At 36.4% G+C, this 19,252-nt stretch overlaps 1 protein-coding gene across 1 annotated transcript in view; it reads left to right on the forward strand.

The window, feature by feature from the left end:
* LOC150079210 (type-1 angiotensin II receptor-associated protein-like) overlaps positions 1-19,252 on the forward strand; it is a 155,481-nt gene that overhangs the window by 88,331 nt on the left and 47,898 nt on the right. Inside the window, exon 4 of the mRNA XM_090382728.1 lies at positions 10,516-10,591. Within this exon, the coding sequence (XP_090238854.1) occupies positions 10,516-10,591 (76 nt within the window). The remainder of the gene's footprint in view (positions 1-10,515; positions 10,592-19,252) is intronic.

Raw genomic sequence — 19,252 nt, forward strand, 5'->3', positions numbered from 1 at the left:
ATCTGAACAATATCTGCCTTTGATACCTTGATCAGCACTTCAAATTCATCAAATTTATTTACTATACTTCTATCATTGGTGTACATGCAAGTACAGTATATATGCACTTGTTCTTACTCTTAGTTACCCTATCACAGCCCATATATTTTCTTGTTCCGTGATGACGCCCAGCAGCTCTTGAAATACCCAGCAATTTGCTCTCCAGGCTGCTGCTCATTACAGTAGAAGCGGTGCAACTTTCGCCTCTGCCTGTGGCTACTGTTAATCTTTTAGTCTGTGAATCCCTCCCCCCAAACTAGGGGGGGTTGGGGGGAGTTTTCCAACTCACTTAACATTGCCTCGATAGCATCAGCAAATATTCTTGCATCCTTTCTATTTAAGTGTATCCCATCCCTGTAGAAGCAGTCTCTCCTGTTAGCAAACAGACCATGCTGAAAAAAATTTTACCCCATGAGCCTTGCACAATCTCTCCATGGCTGAATTGATTGACAAGGCTCTCATCCTATATACTGCCTCCTATCGTGTGTGGGCAGAATTGCAGACACTTTCAAATTTAACCCTAATGCAAATTTTGTTTCAGCATTGACCTGTACTTGGTAAGTAAATCTGCAGATCTCTTACTCTTAAGGTCATTAGTGCCAATGTGTATAACAATATCACCTATTGTGCCCTTAAAAGATTATATCTGCCCTACAACGTCATCAACTTTCACCCCCTAGCAAAAAACCTGGTCCTGTTCCACCTATCCTTTTTGCATAATATATTCCCTATCTCCCTGACAATAGATTCACTAACAATAACTAGTTCCTGTGAGACCAGTGCATTCTGCCTTGGAGATTGCCGCTGTGTTACACACCGTGAGCTCTGGCCTTCATTTGGGTAGCTGAGACCTTGATGGGCCCCCTCATATTAATTTCTTTGAGGGCATGTACCCTGCACCTCAGCCTCTCATAGAAGCCCATCAGAACACCTAATCATGTCCTGTTCTTGACAGGTCTGCAGACATTTCACACTTCGCACATTTTTTTTTAGACTGCAGTGCGCTGGAGAATTGCCCCCTTCGGTTCTCCCACGAGCCACAGTACTATTGCTAGTTTTGCTGCTCTAGTCTGGGTCATGATTTCGTTTAAGTATAATTTAATAAGATTAATAAATTTTACTGATTAATTGATAATACTATACTAATCTTACAGATTTCTAATACAGTGCTATGTATTTCACTATTTAGTTTTATGTTAAACCTTATTATTGAAGTTTGGATTTACATTACACTATTCCGTATCATATAACAATGGCGGCAAGTTACGAACGGTAAGACACTGAGTATTAACTTTCAAAATCGCTATCTAAATTCAAATAAACCAAGGAGCTTGAATAGGACCATAAAGCTACTTATAGAAAATAATTTAATATAAAAATAGAGTCAATAAAATGAATAAATATATGTAAAAACTTAAGTGTTCGCCAGAGCTGCAAAAATCTTGGCCAACACTGTAATAACCTCGTATCCGGTTTATCTATGATGTGGTCACAAAGGAATTGGCTGCAAAAAAATAATTTTGATATCATATACAGTAAACCCCCGCTATTCGCGGTCGCTGATTTAATATAAAATGAAACCTAAAAAAATGTGAATTTTAAAGCGCCGTGAACATTTTCCGCTATAAAAAACGTGGGCGTGGCTAAAATTATCTTTCCCGGTCAAAACAGCGCTCAGTGGGTGGGGGGGGTGAGGGGTGACAAAATCGCGAGCGTGGATGTTTCTCGCTAATCCTTGTTCAGTATGTGTTATGCGCTTGTCATGGAAGGTTTCGTCGTTTGCTTTTAATTTATATGCTTATAAATTGAATAAATTTATCAATTTATAAATTGATATGCTTACAAAAGTGATAAATCTACCATTTTGCAGTGTAAAACAGATTTTTTCGAGTGTGTTAACGGAAGAAAGTGACTTATTGTGGACAAGTTCTTTCTAACCCGTACAAAAATATGGCTACGAATAACAAGGAAAATGTGAAAAGATCAAAGAAGGCGATGACATTAGCGAGTAAAATTGAGTTATTAGACAAAATTTCTAATGGTGAAAGTGTCTCCTCAGTGGTAAAACATTATAAAATCAATGAGTCAACGGTACGATCAATCAAAAAATCGGAAGAAAAAAATCCACCGTAGTGTCCGTGAAAACGCGCTAATTGCTCAAAAATTTGCTCTGTAACTCGTGATGTTAAATTAGAAAAAATGGAAAAGTTTTAAATCTGTGGATAGAAGACCGAACTCAAAATAAAATTCCGTTAAGTTCACTCATCATTCGTGAAAAGGCAAAACACCTTTATCAACACTTTAGCGAAACTGGTGATAGCACTGGCGGGATAAGTTTTTTAGCTAGCAAAGATGCTGGTTTGAAAGATTTGTTTGAAATATCTAATAAATATTACATTTAATATTAAATTGTTTCTTATTTTCATTTCAATGCCACGTGCTTGCATTTCACTATGTACTGTCTATATACATAGTCATATTATGAAGGTACATATAATACATACATAGACAAAATTTTAGACTAGTTTTTCTTATATATTTCATACTTTGAAATGGAACCCCTTTATTACTGTTGGGAGCCATAACTCAGTATTCGCATTTTCAGTATTCACGGCATTTCTCAGGAACGTAACCCCCGCGAATAGCGAGGATTTACTGTACTTGGATTTCAGGAAAGCTTTTGATACTTTTGCACATGGAAGACTGCTGTACAAATTGGAGAGAGATGGCATTATGGGTAAGTTGCTACAATGGATAAAGGGATGGCTGAGTGGGAGAAGATGGAGAGTGGTTATCAATGGATACTACTCTTCATGGACTAATATTATTAGTGGAGTCCCCCAGGGTTTGGTGTTGAGTCCATTGTTGTTTTGGTATGTATCAACGATATTGATGAAGGTATATCAGGGTTAATGTCTAAGTTTGCAGATGATGCAAAGCCTGGCAGGGTTGTTAATGACAGTAATGATAGTATGTTACTGCAGCAGGATCTGGAAAAGTTGAGCAGATGGGCTGAGAGGTGGCAACTGCAGTTTAACACTGACAAATGTAAAGTATAGCATATTGGTAACAGTAATCCCAGAGTAACATATCAACTGGGTGGTATTACACTCGGGTAGTGGAGAATGAAAAGTACTTGGGGAGTAATTGTGCACTCAGATATGAAGTTTATGAAGTTCTTGTCAATGAAAATACAGCAGGGGTCGCCAACTTTATTTGTGATGTTATCTACTTTTTATCTTTAAAATCTGCCGCGATCTACCATCTCAAGAATTACATTGCACACGGTTAAAAAAGTTAATCAACACATATAGAAAAATGTTGTTTATAAATTTTAGAATTAAATACAATTCAGAATTCTTATTTTAAATCCATATGTATTTAAATTTATGTGAATTTATGTGAAGTTTGTGTCTTCGTGTCATCTGCCAAGCTTTCAAAATCAGGGATATACTGTGATAAGGCCAACATAAAGAATCTTCTTTATGCAAGTCTGTAAAAACAGAGTGATTGTCTTTGTAGAATAGAGAAATTCGTCTTTGTTCGTTTCAAATACGAAAAGGCAGATTCACATAGATATGTGGAACCAAAACAGGAATTCAAAAGGTCACTGCAGTTTTTTTTTTTTACATTTGGGTACTTTTCTGGGCAAACATATTTCAAATAGTCTTTTTTCCTGATGATCTGAGTTTTTGGAAGATATCGTTTTGCAATGTAATAATTTAATTTTCAAGTAATATTTTTACTCCAGGTAGTTTTACCAAGAACGGCTTAAATGCTGCAAGTTGCAGCATCTGGAGACTAGGCACTTGCGAGGTGATCTGATTGAGGAATATAAGGCCTTGAATGGTTTGAGTGGGATCAGTGATGATGGGATTCTTCCTCTTGCTTAGATTACGAACCTGAGGGGTCATAAATTCAAATTAAGGAAAGACAGTTATAGATGTGTGGAAATTGGGCCTTTTGCCAATGGGTGGTTAATTGCGTGGAATAAACTTCCATCTGTTGTTGTGGAAGTTGATAACTTAAATAAATTCAGGGAGGAACTGGACAAAAATTTTTAGAGGGAATGGTTGTGTGAAATTTTATTTATTTATTATTTTTTTTTTTTGGCTGATGTTACATAAGCTTGCTTTCTTGCATCATATGCCTCTGCTAATGCTAGATCACACAACCACTCCGTATCTTGTAGCATTGATAATCATCTCTCCTTTGATCAACAGATTTTTTAATTTCATTCAGCAAATTTCAAAATATCTGTAGAAACTTACTCTGGCTTAGATACCTCACATCCATGTGTAATATCAGGTCTGGTTCTCTTTCATCGAGTTGCATTTTGAAAAGTCTCCTTTGAAGAGATTGTCCTCTGATGGAATTCACGATTTTGAAAGTTATGTCCATAACACTTTTAGTATTTAATCTTTTGCTGGACTTGGTGGATGATACAGTGGTAACTCAAAAAATCTGGGAATTCATCATCCTTTTGGCATCTGTTAAATTGAATCCGTGAAGATGCCCCATCATTGCTTTAGTTCCTTCTGTTGTTATTGCTACGAGCTTAAATAGCGGTAATTTAATTTTTTCAATAAAATATTTGAATGCGTTGACTCTATCAAGACCTGTAGTTCTTTCTTTTAACGAAACCATATCTAGCAGTTCTTCTCTAGTGGCAGAATCATCATAAACCATACGAATAAAAACGAGCAATTGAGCTGTATCACTGATGTCTGTACAATCATGCAGTTGTAAAGAAAAGGACACACAATTAGCAATATGATCATGCAATTGTTTGCTCATATTTTTACTCATTTTTTCAATGCATCATATCACAGTATTTTGAGATAATTGCTGATCTTGAAGATCACTTTTAATTTCATTTTTGTTCTTAAAATTTTCAAAAAGAGAATCTGTTATTTCTAAAAATGCATCATTGATGAATTGACCATCAGAAAATGGTTTGCATTTCTTTGCAAGAAGATGACTCACTTTAAATGAGGCTACAGTTACTGCTTTAGATTGTAAATTAGGTGTCACGAAGAAATTTTGCTGTGCAAATAATCTGCATTTAAGTTCTTCTAATTTATTTTTTTCAAGGTCACTGTTAGGTGGAAAATCAGATTGATATTTACCGTGGAGTGTGAAGTGCCTTTCTAAATTTCCTTTTTTGGGTATAGCCACGCATTGCAAATCAAACAACATTTTTCTTTTATCATTACAAAAAAGGCATTCTAGTTCCCACTCTTGATGAAAATGATACGTTTTACTCTTTCGTAGTATTAATTTTAATCAGAGGGTATTAAATTAACGTATAAGTACTGTCCAGTTATTAATATTAAGTAAGCTAAAAAAGAATTCAACACCTACACTATGCTCTCAACAACGTAACTGTGTAACAACGTAATTTTCACTAGACAGTCCTAGTGGCTGTGCGGCGACAGTAGTCATATGGTCCAACTGATTTATAATAAGCATATGCAGTGGAGCGCATAAGAATAATAACATTTAGATTTTGATTAATCTATTTTTTATATATATATTTAAAATTGGTTGTGATTGACCAAGGTTAAAGCCACGATCAACTGGTAGATCGTGATTGACTTGTTGGCCACCCCTGATATTCAGGAATTTTGTTAGCAGGGATAAGGGGATGATTGTCCCTCTGTATAAGGCAGTGGTCAGGCCACACCTTGAATTGACCATCAGAAAATGGTTTGCATTTCTTTGCAAGAAGATGACTCACTTTAAATGAGGCTACAGTTCTGGTCTACAGTATGCAGGTCTGGAGGCCTCATTTTAGGAAAGAAGTAGAGATGCTGGAATGAGTACAGAGAAGGGCAATGAGATTGATGAGTGGAACAAAGGGTTGGTGTTACCAAGAAATGCTTAAATTCTGAAAATTACAGATTCTGAAGACTAGGCACCTGCGAGGTGATCTTATTGAGGTGTATAAGGCCTTGAATGTATTGAGTAAGCTAATGGGATTCTTCCTCTTACTCAGATTACTCACCTGAGGGGCCATAAATTCAAATTGTGGAAAGACAATTGTAAAATAGACGTTCGAAAATTTGCCTTTATCCAGCCGGTGGTTGATAGTTGGAACAAACTTCCATCTTTTTTAATTGGAGGTCAGCAACTTAAGTAAGTTCAGGGCAGAACGAGACAAACATTTGGAGTGAATGGATGGGTGAAATGGGAAGGGTGGTTTTTTTTTTTTTTTTGGCTGATGCTATATAAGCGTGCTTTCCTTTATCATATGCCCTACTAATGCTAATAAATTTAGATCCAAGAATAAAATTTCAACAAAATATACGTAATGATATAACCAAGTAACAATCAACAGTACATAAAGAAAACATTATTTTTTCTAAAGAAGTAACTTTCTTTCTAAAGGATTAACATAGAAAGTGAAAACAAATTTAAAAAAATAATGGGAGAATATACTTCAGTTAAGTCTTAAATTTCTTGCTAGAAGCACACAACAATTTCCTCCCATGTTACAAAAAAAAAAAAAAAAAAATTTTTTTTAACAAAACAAACACTTTACTCATATTATTAAAAATGAAATACAAAATCATGAATAACAGTTTATTATAAGTACAACCACGTTGTCTTAATCTAAAAGAAATAAAATTGTAACCTTAACCTTCTACTTTGCATCCTTTCAAAGTGCTTAATTTACAGAACTAAAATTATGCTTAATTTTAGTTCTGCCTGTTAGATTATGGTTATGTGTCCTATTATGCTCACTGACTTTGAATTAGGATCAAATCTCTTGAAGCATCATCACTATGAGTTTCTCCTCTGTCAGTATTGTATTGCTCAGATTCACCTATTCTACTATAATTAGAGGCATCTCCATAGCCAGGTGGGAAGGAGCAGCAGTGCGTAGCACACGCTTCCTGATTAGACCGGGGTTTGAGCCCGTCACCACCAAATACAGAAGATGCGGAAAGGTCAGGTGAATGACCACCGCATATCCCGGAGCAATATGGCCTTAGTTGCTAATGCCCCTAAAAACCAAATAACAAACAACAAACAAACCATAATTAGAATCACAGACAAGGTCATCATTTGTAGAGTGATCTCTACCACAACCTTTGTAGGATATCTTGAATAATTTAAGTCTGCTTTTGAATTTCATTCTTGAATTTCGCTGCCAACTTGCATTTTTTCATTATCATCATTAATAAAAACATACCATTTTCCTTGTACATTCTCTTGATCCTGTTTATGGATCAAGAACACTACAATGCCATTCTGTGTTATAATGATAGCTCAAAAAGCTATCTCATGACTCAAAAAGTTTGACTCAAAAAAGCTATCCCATGATATCACTTGGTGTTCCGTCAGTTTAATAAGAATCTGCTTGATCAGATGATTTAGATATTTGACTAGCCCATTGCTTTGAAGTGGTGTTGTGAAGATATTTTTTATACCTAATAATTTTCACATTTGTAAGAGCAGCTCTGAGGTAAAGTTTGGTCCTCTGTCATTCAGAATAGATTGAGGGTAGCCAAAATAACAAATGATACCCTTGATCAGTATTAAGGCAATAGTCCCTGCCTTCCGATCTGGAAATGCAAACAATTCTGCCCATCTGAAAAATAAATCCATAATTACTAAAATATACTTATTTTCAGCATTTGTTGTTATGGTTTCAACTACATCTACAGCAATGCTTTGGAATGCATGTGAAGGTTGTTGTCCACTTGGATCTTTCCTTTAAATTGAGCATGGGCTTGACAAGAATGGCACGTCTTAAAGTATTCAGTGATATCTTGAACCATGGTAGGATAAAAGAGGCGCCTCCGTAGCCAGGTGGGAAGGAGCAGCAGTGCGTAGCACACGCTTCTTGATTAGACCGGGGTTCGAGCCCGTCACCACCAAATACGGAGGATGCGGAAAGGTCAGGGAATGACCACCGCATATCCCGGAGCAATATGGCCTTAGTTGCTAATGCTCCTAAAAAGCAAATAACAAATAACAGGATAAAAGAAATGATTGAAAGTACATGATATAGCTTATTTGGCAGAGCATTTGGGAATGCTCTGCCAAACAACTATCATGATATGTTTTGCAAATTGATTATTGCATGCTCTGAGTTTCCACTATAGCAGCCAAAAAATGTCCATTTATATTATCTTCACTAGGCCTTGGTCAGTATTGTAAACGAGGTAAGTGAATTTAGCTCGAGGGAAAATAATGGAATTTCTGATTAAAGAAGTAATGTAGGATCATCTAGATGGGAATGCATTTATACTGCAGTTGCAGCATAGTATCCAAGCTGATTGGGTACTATGCTGTGGTATAGAGGTATAGTATCCAATAGATACTGTGGTATAGTATCCAATCTAATTGGATACAATACCACAGTGACAAAGGAAATGTTTGTAAAAAAATAAATTTGATGTCATATGCTTAGATATCAGAAAAGCTTTTGATACTGTTGCGCGTAAAAGACTGCTATAGAAATTGGAGCAAAGTCAGATTAAGAGTAAGTTACTGTTATATGTAAAGGGATGGTTGAGTGGAAAAAGGACAGTTCTTATTAATGACAATGCTATTCTTGGACAAATGTTATTAATGGAGTTTTCTGGAGTTCAGTGTCAAGCTCATTGTTGTTTTCAATATTTATTAATGATATTGATAAAGACATATCAGGCTTGATGCCTAAGTTTTCAGAGATACAAAGGTGGGCAGAGTGATTAATGAGTAATGGTTATGCTTCTGCAACAAGATCTAGAAAAATTAGGCTTGAAATGCTGAGAAGTGGCAATTTAAGTTTAATATTGACAAATGCAAGGTACTTCATATGGGCAGCAGTAATCCCAGATTAAATTACTAGCTGTGTTTATTACACTCAGGATAGTGGAGAATGAAAAAAAAAAAAAAACCCAGGGATAATTGTGCAGTCAGATATGAAGTTCTCTGAGCAGTGCAGACAGGCTGCAAGGACAGCCAATGTGGTTTTGTCAATTATATACAGGAATTTTGCCAATAGGAATAAGGACATGATTATCCTATTGTATAAGGCAGTAGTTAGGCTGATACAGGTCTGGAAGACTCATTTGTGGAAGGAAGTGAGTCTGTAGAGGAGAAGCAACAAAACTAGTGAGGGAAACAAAAGGATGCTCTTACGATGAAAGGCTCTGGAAATTGCAGCATCTGGAGACTAGACACTTGTTGAGGTGATCTGATTGAAGTGTTTAGATGAATGGATCAACCCTCTGAGTGGATTGAGTAAGCTCAATGTTGATAGAATCCTTCCTTTGCTCAGACTATGCACACAAGGGGACAGAGATTCAAATTGAGGAAATATAATTGCAGGACAGATATGCAGAAATTTGTCTTCAGCAAGCAGGTAGTTGATGGTTGGAACAAACTTCCATCTTGTATTGTAGAAGTAGTTACTTTGAATAAATTTAAGGAAGAACTAGATAAATTAAGGACACAAACTGTTAAAGGAGAGAGACTAGTGATATGGAAGGGTTTTTTTTTTTTTTTTGTGGCTGATGCTGTATAAGTTTGTTTTCTTGCATATGTTGCCACTACTAATAATTCAAAAGAGGCACTTATGGGAAAGCCAATTTATAGTGCAGCATATAAAGAGGAAACAAGAAACTATTCATCCACGTAATCAGTCTCACACATACGTATTAAACATTAGTAGAAGTTCTGTTTTTTGTGATATTTGTAAAAGAATACAGTAAAATGTCAAATTGCAAGTCTCTATTCACAACAGTCAGTTAATATTCACAGCAATCATTAATCTTTGTTAGAAACTGTTATAGCAAATGAGGTGCTAGCCAAACCTTTTACACCATAAAGCCATTTCCTGAAAACATATAAGAGCGGCCAGTTTTGGTGACCAGTCTTATATTTTCAACTTCGGTGCCTTTCAACCTTTTGCTTAAGGTTTAACACAAAAGAGTGTTAAAACATATAGTGCTTTAGTATTAGAAATGGGGTGAGCAGTGAGAAGCCAAAAAGAAACTTATTAGCATTGGACTCAGATTTTTGCATGTTGAAGAAGGTTTTTTCTAGAACAGATGAAAGAACTAAACTGACTGAACTCACTTTTTTTAATTTATTCAATTCATATGCTTCTAAAGGTTGCAGTGTGAAAATCATCCAGTATGAATATATCTTATTGTTAAACAATAAGATATATTCATCTTATCAAAAAGTGGGGCTCTATGAGTACTTTAAGCCTGTGTTACAAAATAGAATGTGGGTGTCTGCAAATTAATTGTTGTTTATAAAAGACACTTTTCAAGAAGTGTAGTTAAATGATTTCCTTTAATAGATTTAAAAAATTCTGTCATTTCTTTAACATCACATTTATTTTAGTGTATTTATTCTTAATAGAGTTTTTAAATATTTACATATCTTAGTAATCTGTGCATTTATACTACTTAGAGAATTGATTATCAATAAATTTAACTGGTGTTTTTATTTTTCTTATGGGATTTCTAGGCCCTTACTGTGAACATAGTTTCAGCTCTCTTAGATTGTATTGTAATTGGTATTTCATATGACAAGATATTCATAGGCAAGTATATGAATTCTATTATGACATAATTTTTAGATAATGCAATGTAATAATTAATCTTTATTAAAATTGCATCAAAATGTAATTTTTAGTTTTATTTGAAAATCCAATACATTTGACTGACCTACTTTCATTCTAAATTCTGCAGATTAAAAGATTTATTACCTTTTTATTTCATCTGTTTATTTTTATATATTTTTGCAAAATTTCAGAATGTGACCTAATTTAATTTAGTTTCAATACAGATGTGTCTTATACAGGAAAAATTACTATCAGAACTACTTAGGCATTCTTTTTATACTGAAAAAGTGGTGACTGAGAAATGAAGTACTCAGAATTTATAGTTTCATATAATTTACTCCTTGACACACCAACATATGAGTATGTGTTCTCCATTTCTTATTCATAAATGTTTTGGAAATTCAGTCAGAAGATGTTTTGGAAATTCAGTCAGAAGACATTTTGGAGGTGGCAACCCAGAAGTTTATATAGCGCTTCTTAAACTTAGGCATAAACACCTCTAAGGGAACCTGAGACCTACTGAGAATGTGTATCTTTTCTCCTTTTTACTTAGCACTGAAATTAGAGTATAAGATTAACCTATTTTTCTTTATTTACAGATAGTCCAGCTTGGACTGAAGAAGTGAGTGTTTCCACAAACCAAATCAAAGATGTGTTGCAGAAAAGATATTAGTGAGTGGCAAAAAAAAGGAGTGATAGCATTTGGCAGGTCTCAAGGTATCCTGTTAAAGAAAGTAACTAAATTTGCTGATGTTTCTGAAAGAACAGTAATGGAAATTTTTAAAGAATTGTGCTAATTGAAATCAATCAGAAATCAGTAGTAGAATTGTGGTCAAAAGTCCATGCTAAATGTTTGTGATTGGCAACAGATGTTGCATCTGATAAATAAAAAGTGATTTCAAACAATACAAGAACTCTGTAATAGTTGATTTTTTGAAACATTGCGAATTTGCAAAACGTGTATATAGGGAGCAGGTTCCCGAAAATGACCAATGGTTTAACACCTCCTCATAAAGAAGCCTGGTTAATATTGTCTATACTCTAATGATGCTGGATTCACAGTAGAAGCAATGGGCATTTCATTCAGACTGTGTGCAAGTTTGTACAAGATAGTGGTGGGTCAGTGATGCTTTGAGGATGTTTTAAATATTATGAAGTAGGTTACCAACTTGAAATACCTTCTAGGATGAATCAGACTGATCGATGACAGGATTATCAGGTTGTGCCTTGTATTGAACATTTGAGGGAATTCATGATTTCAATACTCCTGTATTCCAGGATGACAACCATCCCAGTTCTCTGAGCCTTCACTATTTGAAACTGGTCCAGGAAACATGAGGAAACGATAGGGCATTTAAATCCTATAGAGAACATATGGGAGATATCTTGAACAGAAAGTAAAAACACAACAGTATCCACAAAACATGAATGAATTACTGGCTCGAACATTTCAAAATACGTAATATTAATATACACTATTTAAAGGATCTAGTTGACTCCTACTAGTGAGCATTCATGAATTGTTTCATGCTAAAGGAGGCGTTACACAATATTAAATTGTAAATATAGCTATGAGAGCACTTGTCTGGGGGGTTGTTAAAAGATATGACAGAAAAATTCAGCAACACACCCTCTACTATATTTTCTATATTTTCAAATGATTATTGTCTTGTTTTACCTAAGCAGTATGGCATACCAGCACTCTCACAATAAAAGAAAAAAAAAAAAAGATCAGTTGATGTCAAATGATGAATTTTTGTACCAGTAGTTACTTTTCCTTTTTTTCCCCGTAGTGTAAATAAATATTCAAATCTAAGAAAGCATAAAAAAGTGGATATGGGAGCAATAACAAAAGAGGCTTCATATTTTCATGATCTCAACTCTCAGTGCTCTATAAAAATTCCTGTAAATGATTCGCTTCACTTGATCAGCAAAAAAAAATTGTCAGAAAAATTACTGCAAGCTTAACCCACATATTTTTGATTGCACTAAAATTGAATGTTCATGTTAATATGGGTAAGAAAGTTCAACTTAATAACAATAAATTATATTTACAATGCTATATTTTAAATGTGTGGTATTTGTCTTAAATAAAAAAAATGCTTTCAAAATGATATTCTCTGAAAAATATTTTTACATCTGCAGTATATGTATTTCATCATTTTATTTATTTAATATTTATGTTAAAGTTGATATTTAAGTAAAATAAAGTAGGAATTTCTTTAATAGAAAAGCACTCTTTAATATTTTATTTTTATGAAACTAAACTGAAAGATATCAAAACCTATAGTACTTAGTACTGTGCATGGGTTGAAGGAGGTTGTGGGGGGGGTGGACGCCAGAAACTTTGCTCTGGTGACTAAATATGGGTTTCACCACTTCAACCTCCAATAAGTTGCACCATTTGACGAGAGTCATCTCCCCACCTAGAAAGTACAGAATTTGTTTCAATAAATATGGTTCTTTTGAATTAATTTTCAGCCATATTCATAAGAATGTAATTTTGGTACAATAAAATGATATGTACATCCCCACTACCTCTACCATTCATTGTAATGGGATTTTACTGTATGCCAAATTCCATAAGGTATAATTGCTAAAAATTGGTCACTCACAAATGACGTGTCAAAGAAACTCGCTGTATCCTAATTCTGAGTTGAAGGACCATACTCGGGCTCAGTCACTGTGTTGTACAGATTGTAAAGGTTCTATCTGGCATACAATTGGTACAAATTGTAATGGTTCTATACTAAGTGTAAATTATGGAAAGAAAACAAGTTCTTCTAAGACACTCTGAATTGCAGCTGTGCAGTAATAATCTAAAACCTCTTCTGAACCTCTTACCCTGTAATTTGCATTTATGGCCTTTGGAATTCTTTATAGCAGTGAGAATTCTGCCTTCATTCATTTTACTGACCCACCTCTCAGAGCCTTATAAACATCAATCAGTGGTTGCCAAGCTCTTTAGATAATATAATTGAAGTCTTTCCTTGTACAGTTGCCCATTTGCCAATCTCACTATGCAAATTACCTGTCTTTGGACCCTTTCAAGAAGCTCAATGTGTTTTATTAGATGAGGTTTCCATACTTGGGCACAGTATTCCAAATGTGGTCTTACAATTGCATTATACCGTGGGATTATGACCTCCCTATCTCTGCAGGATAATGTTTGAAAAGTCATCGACAGAATACCATTGGTTTTCCTTGCCACCTGTTTATGCTGCTCAGAAAACTTCAAGTTTACCCATATTGTAACTCCTATATCCCTCTCTTCCTCTAGTTCCTGTTAATTCAACCCCACCAAGTGTGTAATTTATTTTGGAATTGCTATTCCACAACTGCAAGACAATGCCTTTTGCTGCATTAAAACATAGCTGCCACTTTTCTGACCATTCTTGAAGCTTGTTCAAGTCATCCTAAAGAAGCACTGCTTGGCACTGGTCATTAACAACTCTCCGAATCTTTACTTTTCTGCAAATTTAGACCACACTCTTTATCCCTTCATAAGTATCATTTATGAAAATCAGAATCAACAGTGGTCGAAGAAATGATCCTTGGGGATCTCCACTTCTGATATTACATCAATCTGAAGAATATCCACTGATCACAACCCCTGCCTTTTGATCTGCAGCCACCTCCAATCCATTTTAGAATCTTTCCAATAATTCCAACATGTTCCAGCTTGTACAGTAACTTCTTATGAGAGACGAAATCAAATGCTGTGCTAAAATCCAAATAAACTATGTCAAAATAGCTTACTAAGTTAGTTAAACATGATTTTCCCTTAATATGACCATGTTGTGTCTTCTTCAGAATGCCATTCCTTTCTAAATGTCCCTGGATTTCACTCTTAATCATTGCTTCTAAGACTTTCCATATCACTGAAATCAGACTAACTGGTCTGTAGCTACAGACATCACTCTTAGAATCATCTTTATGACTTTTATGTATAGACTGCTACACATGACCCTTTTCCAATCCAAGGGTATCTTACCCAAGTCCAATGATGCCCTCGTAATTAACCTCTATACACTCTCTGGCCATCTCCCTTAATATTACTGGGTACATGCCATCAACTCCAGGAGCCTTATTTGCCTCTATTCTCGAAACGTTTTCTAATAAATAGTCATTTATAATTTCAAAATCACTAATTTCATATTGCTTAGTCTCACTCGAACAGCCTCTCCTTGGCATGAAGGGTCTTTGTAAGTAAAGAATGATGCAAAGTACCTATTCAATTCACTTTCATTGGCAATATCAGCTGGGTTATATAAGACTTTCTCACCCAGTACACAAGGGTCCTGTCTGATAATTTTTCTTCTTTGTATTCACATATATGAAAAATTCTTCATTCTTTGCTCTCTTAGCCAGTGTTTTCTCATACTCAGCCATTGCCTCCTAACTTTTTTTTTTTTTTTTTAATGCAAACCCCAAACACGAGAAGTATTAGAACCTATAGTACTTTTGGTACTGTGCATGGGTTGGAGTTTGAGACGATGAAAGAAGATATTTGTTGACATTAGACTTGAACTTCTATAGACTGTAATTTTCAGAAAATACGTATGAAGGAAGGTTGTTCCCGAAAACGGCAGTTGAATGAATAAACGAGGAAGATGAAAATTTGGTTCTGTGAGTTTGAAGTTGGACAGTAAATGGATGTTGGCTGGTGGTGGCACACGTTCAGATTGTTTAGAAAGAGAGAGCGGGAATTATAGAAGCCAATTCAAAAGAACAGTGCCCATGGAAGTATCTGTAGAAACGGCATGCAGCAGAAACAGTACATCTGTGAGACAGAGAGTGGAGAGACTCTGTTATAGACAAGTCATTAATTAACCTAAATGCCCTCTTTTGAGTCTAGAATGGAATCTAGAAGCCTGAGAGAGATTTTGGGGGCACCGTCCCAGATGTGGACACAATATTCCATGGTAGGGCGGATTTGCAATTTGTACAGAGTGAACAGTTGTTTGGAAGAAAAGTAATGCTGAGATCGAAAGATAAAATGAAGTTTTTTAGATGTGGAGGAAGAAATATTTGTAATGTGCTTGTGCCAACAGAGATTAGAAGTCAGGGTAATCCCCAAAAGAGAGATATCATCTTGCCTAGAAATTGAAGTGTCACCAAAGATAAGCATAGGACCAGAAGAATCCTTTTTGCGAGATATAAGACAGGACTAAGTTTTAGAAGGCCTGAAATCAACTAAGTTGTCTTAGCCCCATTGGAGAATTACCTGGAGATCAGCATTTAAGGAATTGGTAGCGAATATTTGAGAAGTTGAGGCTGATTGAACAGGGCGAGGTTTCTCAAACTGGAAAGTAGAATGCGAAGTGCTATCATCAGAAAAACTATGGATAGGATTTCCAGTCAATGAAAAAAGGTCATTAATATACAAGAGGAAAAGAGTGCAGGAAAGAACTGAACCTTGGGGGACACCAGCATAAGTGGAGAGATTAGAAGACAGAGAGCCACCTCCCATCACCCTCAGTGAGCGATCAGAGAGAAAATTTGATAACCACTTACAAAAAGCAGTTGGCAAACCATAAGATGGAAGCTTGTTTGGAAGACCTTTATGCCAAACATGATCGAAAAACCTTTGAGATATCAAGAGCAACTGCTTGTGTTTCACCGAACTTTTCCATCGAATTTGTCCATAAATGGGTAACATAAGCCAGAATATCACCAGTGGATCGACACTGGTGGAATCCATACTGGCGATCATTGATCAGATGGAAAATTTCCAGATAGTTTAATAGTTTGCGGTTAATTGATTTCTCCGTTACTTTAGAAAGTGTAGAAGTAATTTCAATGGGACGATAATTGGATTGGAGGTATTTTTCAGCCTTTTTAGGAACTGACTGTATATGAGCAAATTTCCAAGCAGAAGGAAAAATACCTTTGGAATAAGAAAGTGAAAAAAGGCGGCAAAGGACAGAAGTAAGTTCAGGGGCACAGGTTTTGAGACCAAGTGGAGAAATACCATCAGGACCTGGAGCTTTCTTTAGTATCAAAATTTGTCAAAATCCTTCTGACATGCTTTTGACGGAAGACCATAGGAAGCATTGAATGAAGCATGTCGGGAATAGTGGGAGGTGTGGCACCTCCCTAGCCAGGTGGGAAGGAGCAATAGTGCATAGCACACACTTCTTGATTAGACCGGGGTTCGATCCCGCCACCACCAAATATTAGCATTAGCATTAGTAGAGGCATTTGATGCAAGAAAGCAAGCTTATGCAGCATCAGCCAAAAAAAAAAAAAAAAAAAACCACTTCCACTTCACCCCTCTGTTCGTTCGAAATACCTGTCCAGCTGAGCCTTAAACTTATTTAGGCTATCAACCTCCACTACAAGGGATGGAAGTTTGTTCCACCAACCAACCACCCGCTGGCTAAAGGCAAATTTCCGCACGTCTATCCTACATGTCTTTCCTCAATTTGAATTTATGCCCTCTCAGGTGATTATTCTGAGCGAGAGGAAGAATCCCATCAGCGTTGAGCATGTTCAAACCATTCAAGGCTTTATACACCTCTATCAGATCACCTCGCTGGTGCCTAGTCTCCATACACTGTAATTTGCAAAACTTAAGCCTTTCTTCGTAAGAGCATCCTTTTGTTCCATTCACTAATCTTGTTGCTCTTCTCTGTACTCGTTCCAGCAGCTCTACATCCTTCTTGAAATGAGGCCTCCAGACCTGTATACAGTACTCTAGGTGTGGCCTGACCATTGCCTTATACAAGGGAATAATCACCTCCTTATCCCTGCTGAAAAAATTCCTGTATATCATTGACAATACTCCATGAGCTACTCTTGCAGCCCATCTGCACTTCTCAGAGAACTTCATATCTGCCTGCACAACCACCCCCAAGTCCCTTTCATTCTCTACCACTGTCAGTGTAGTACCACAGAGTTGATACGTTGCTCTGGGGTTGCTGTTTCCCATGTGCAGTACTTTACATTTGTCAATGTTAAACTTCATTTGCCACCTCTCAGCCCATCTGCTCAACCTTTCCAGATCCTGTTGCAGCAGCATAGTGTCAGTAGTGTCCTTGACAACCCTGCCAACCTTTGTATCGTCTGCAAACTTGGACATTAAGCTTGATATACCATCATCAATATCATTTATAAATACAGAAAACAATAATGGACCCGACACTGAGCCCTGAGGGACTCCACTAATAACATTTGTCCACGATGAGCAGTGTCCATTGATTACCACTCTCTGTCTTCTCCCCCTCAACCACCCCTTTATCCATAGCAGCAATTTGTCTCCAATGTCACACTGCTCCAATTTGTGTAGCAGTCTTCCATGTGCAACAGTATCAAATGCCTTTCTAAGATCCAAGTATATAATATCAAAGCTATTCCCTGCATCCAGTTCTTTTGTGACTGCATCATAATAAAAAAAAAAATTGGTCAGGCAAGACTTCCCCTTAACAAAACCATGCTGTGTCTGAGCTATAACTGAAGTCTTGTCTAAATGATCCTGCAGTGCTTCTTTAACCAGTGCTTCCATTAATTTTCCTGGAACAGAAGTTAAGCTCACAGGTCTATAATTACTTGTGTCAGCCTTTGATCCTCCTTTGTGAATTGGGGTCACATTTGCACATATCCAGTCTATGGGTACCTCCCCTGAGTCCAAGGAAGCTCTCATAATTATGGCTAAGGGTTTGCTTACTTCCTTTGCTGCCTCCTTTAATATAACTGGATAGATCCCATCCACCCCGGGTGCCTTTCTTGTGTTTATCTTCAACAGTTTCTCCTCCACTTTACTCCCAGTTATTTCAAGATTCTGTAGCTTACTGCTAGAGGTGAATACACCTCTGGCATTCCCCTCGCTGAATAACTCCTCATGTGTGAATGTCGATGCAAAATATTCATTTAGTTTGTTAGCTACCTGAGCAGGATCATCAACAGATGACCCATCAATATCAAGTGGACCAATCTGATTCATCCCCTTCCTTCTAGAGTTTACATAAGTAAAGAACTCTTTGCTGTTTATCTTTGCATCCCTTGCCAAGGATTTCTCATAATCTGCCTTCGCCTGCCTAACCTCCTTTGTAACTTGGTTGCATATCAACTTGTATCTATCATAGGCTTCTGTGTCATGTGTTAATTTGTAAGTATCCCATGCATTTTTCTTCTCTGCCATATGCCTCATTAGTTCATCTGACATCCATTTTGGCCTAAACCTTGAACAATATTTCTTAGTTGGTATGTAAAGCCTAGTAGCTTCCAAGATTAATTCTTTGAATGCTTCCCATTTTGAATTTGCGTTTGGTAACATCATCAGTTGGTCCCACTGTATAGAATTTAAATACTGTCTCAGTCCATCGCAGTCGCCTTTACGGAAGCAATAACCCTTCCCTTTACCCCTAATGGTAGTTACCTCTTTGAGTAAATCCCACTTCAGCACACTGTGATCACTGCCACCTAGTGGTTCATTTATCTGCAGATTCTTAATGCATGAAGAATCACTGCTGATAATCAAATCAAGAGTATTACTCCCTCTAGTTGCCTCCCGAACATGCTGATGTAGAAAACAATCATCCAATAAATCCACAAAAGCCCTGCTAGTGTGTGAGTGACCAGCCCCCAAATTCCAGTCAATATCTGGGAAATTAAAATCTCCCATTATAAGACTCTCTG

This window comes from Mastigoproctus giganteus, chromosome 10, assembly GCF_048544385.1.
Source record: "Mastigoproctus giganteus isolate SK-2022 chromosome 10, ASM4854438v1, whole genome shotgun sequence".
Lineage (NCBI taxonomy): Eukaryota > Metazoa > Arthropoda > Arachnida > Uropygi > Thelyphonidae > Mastigoproctus > Mastigoproctus giganteus.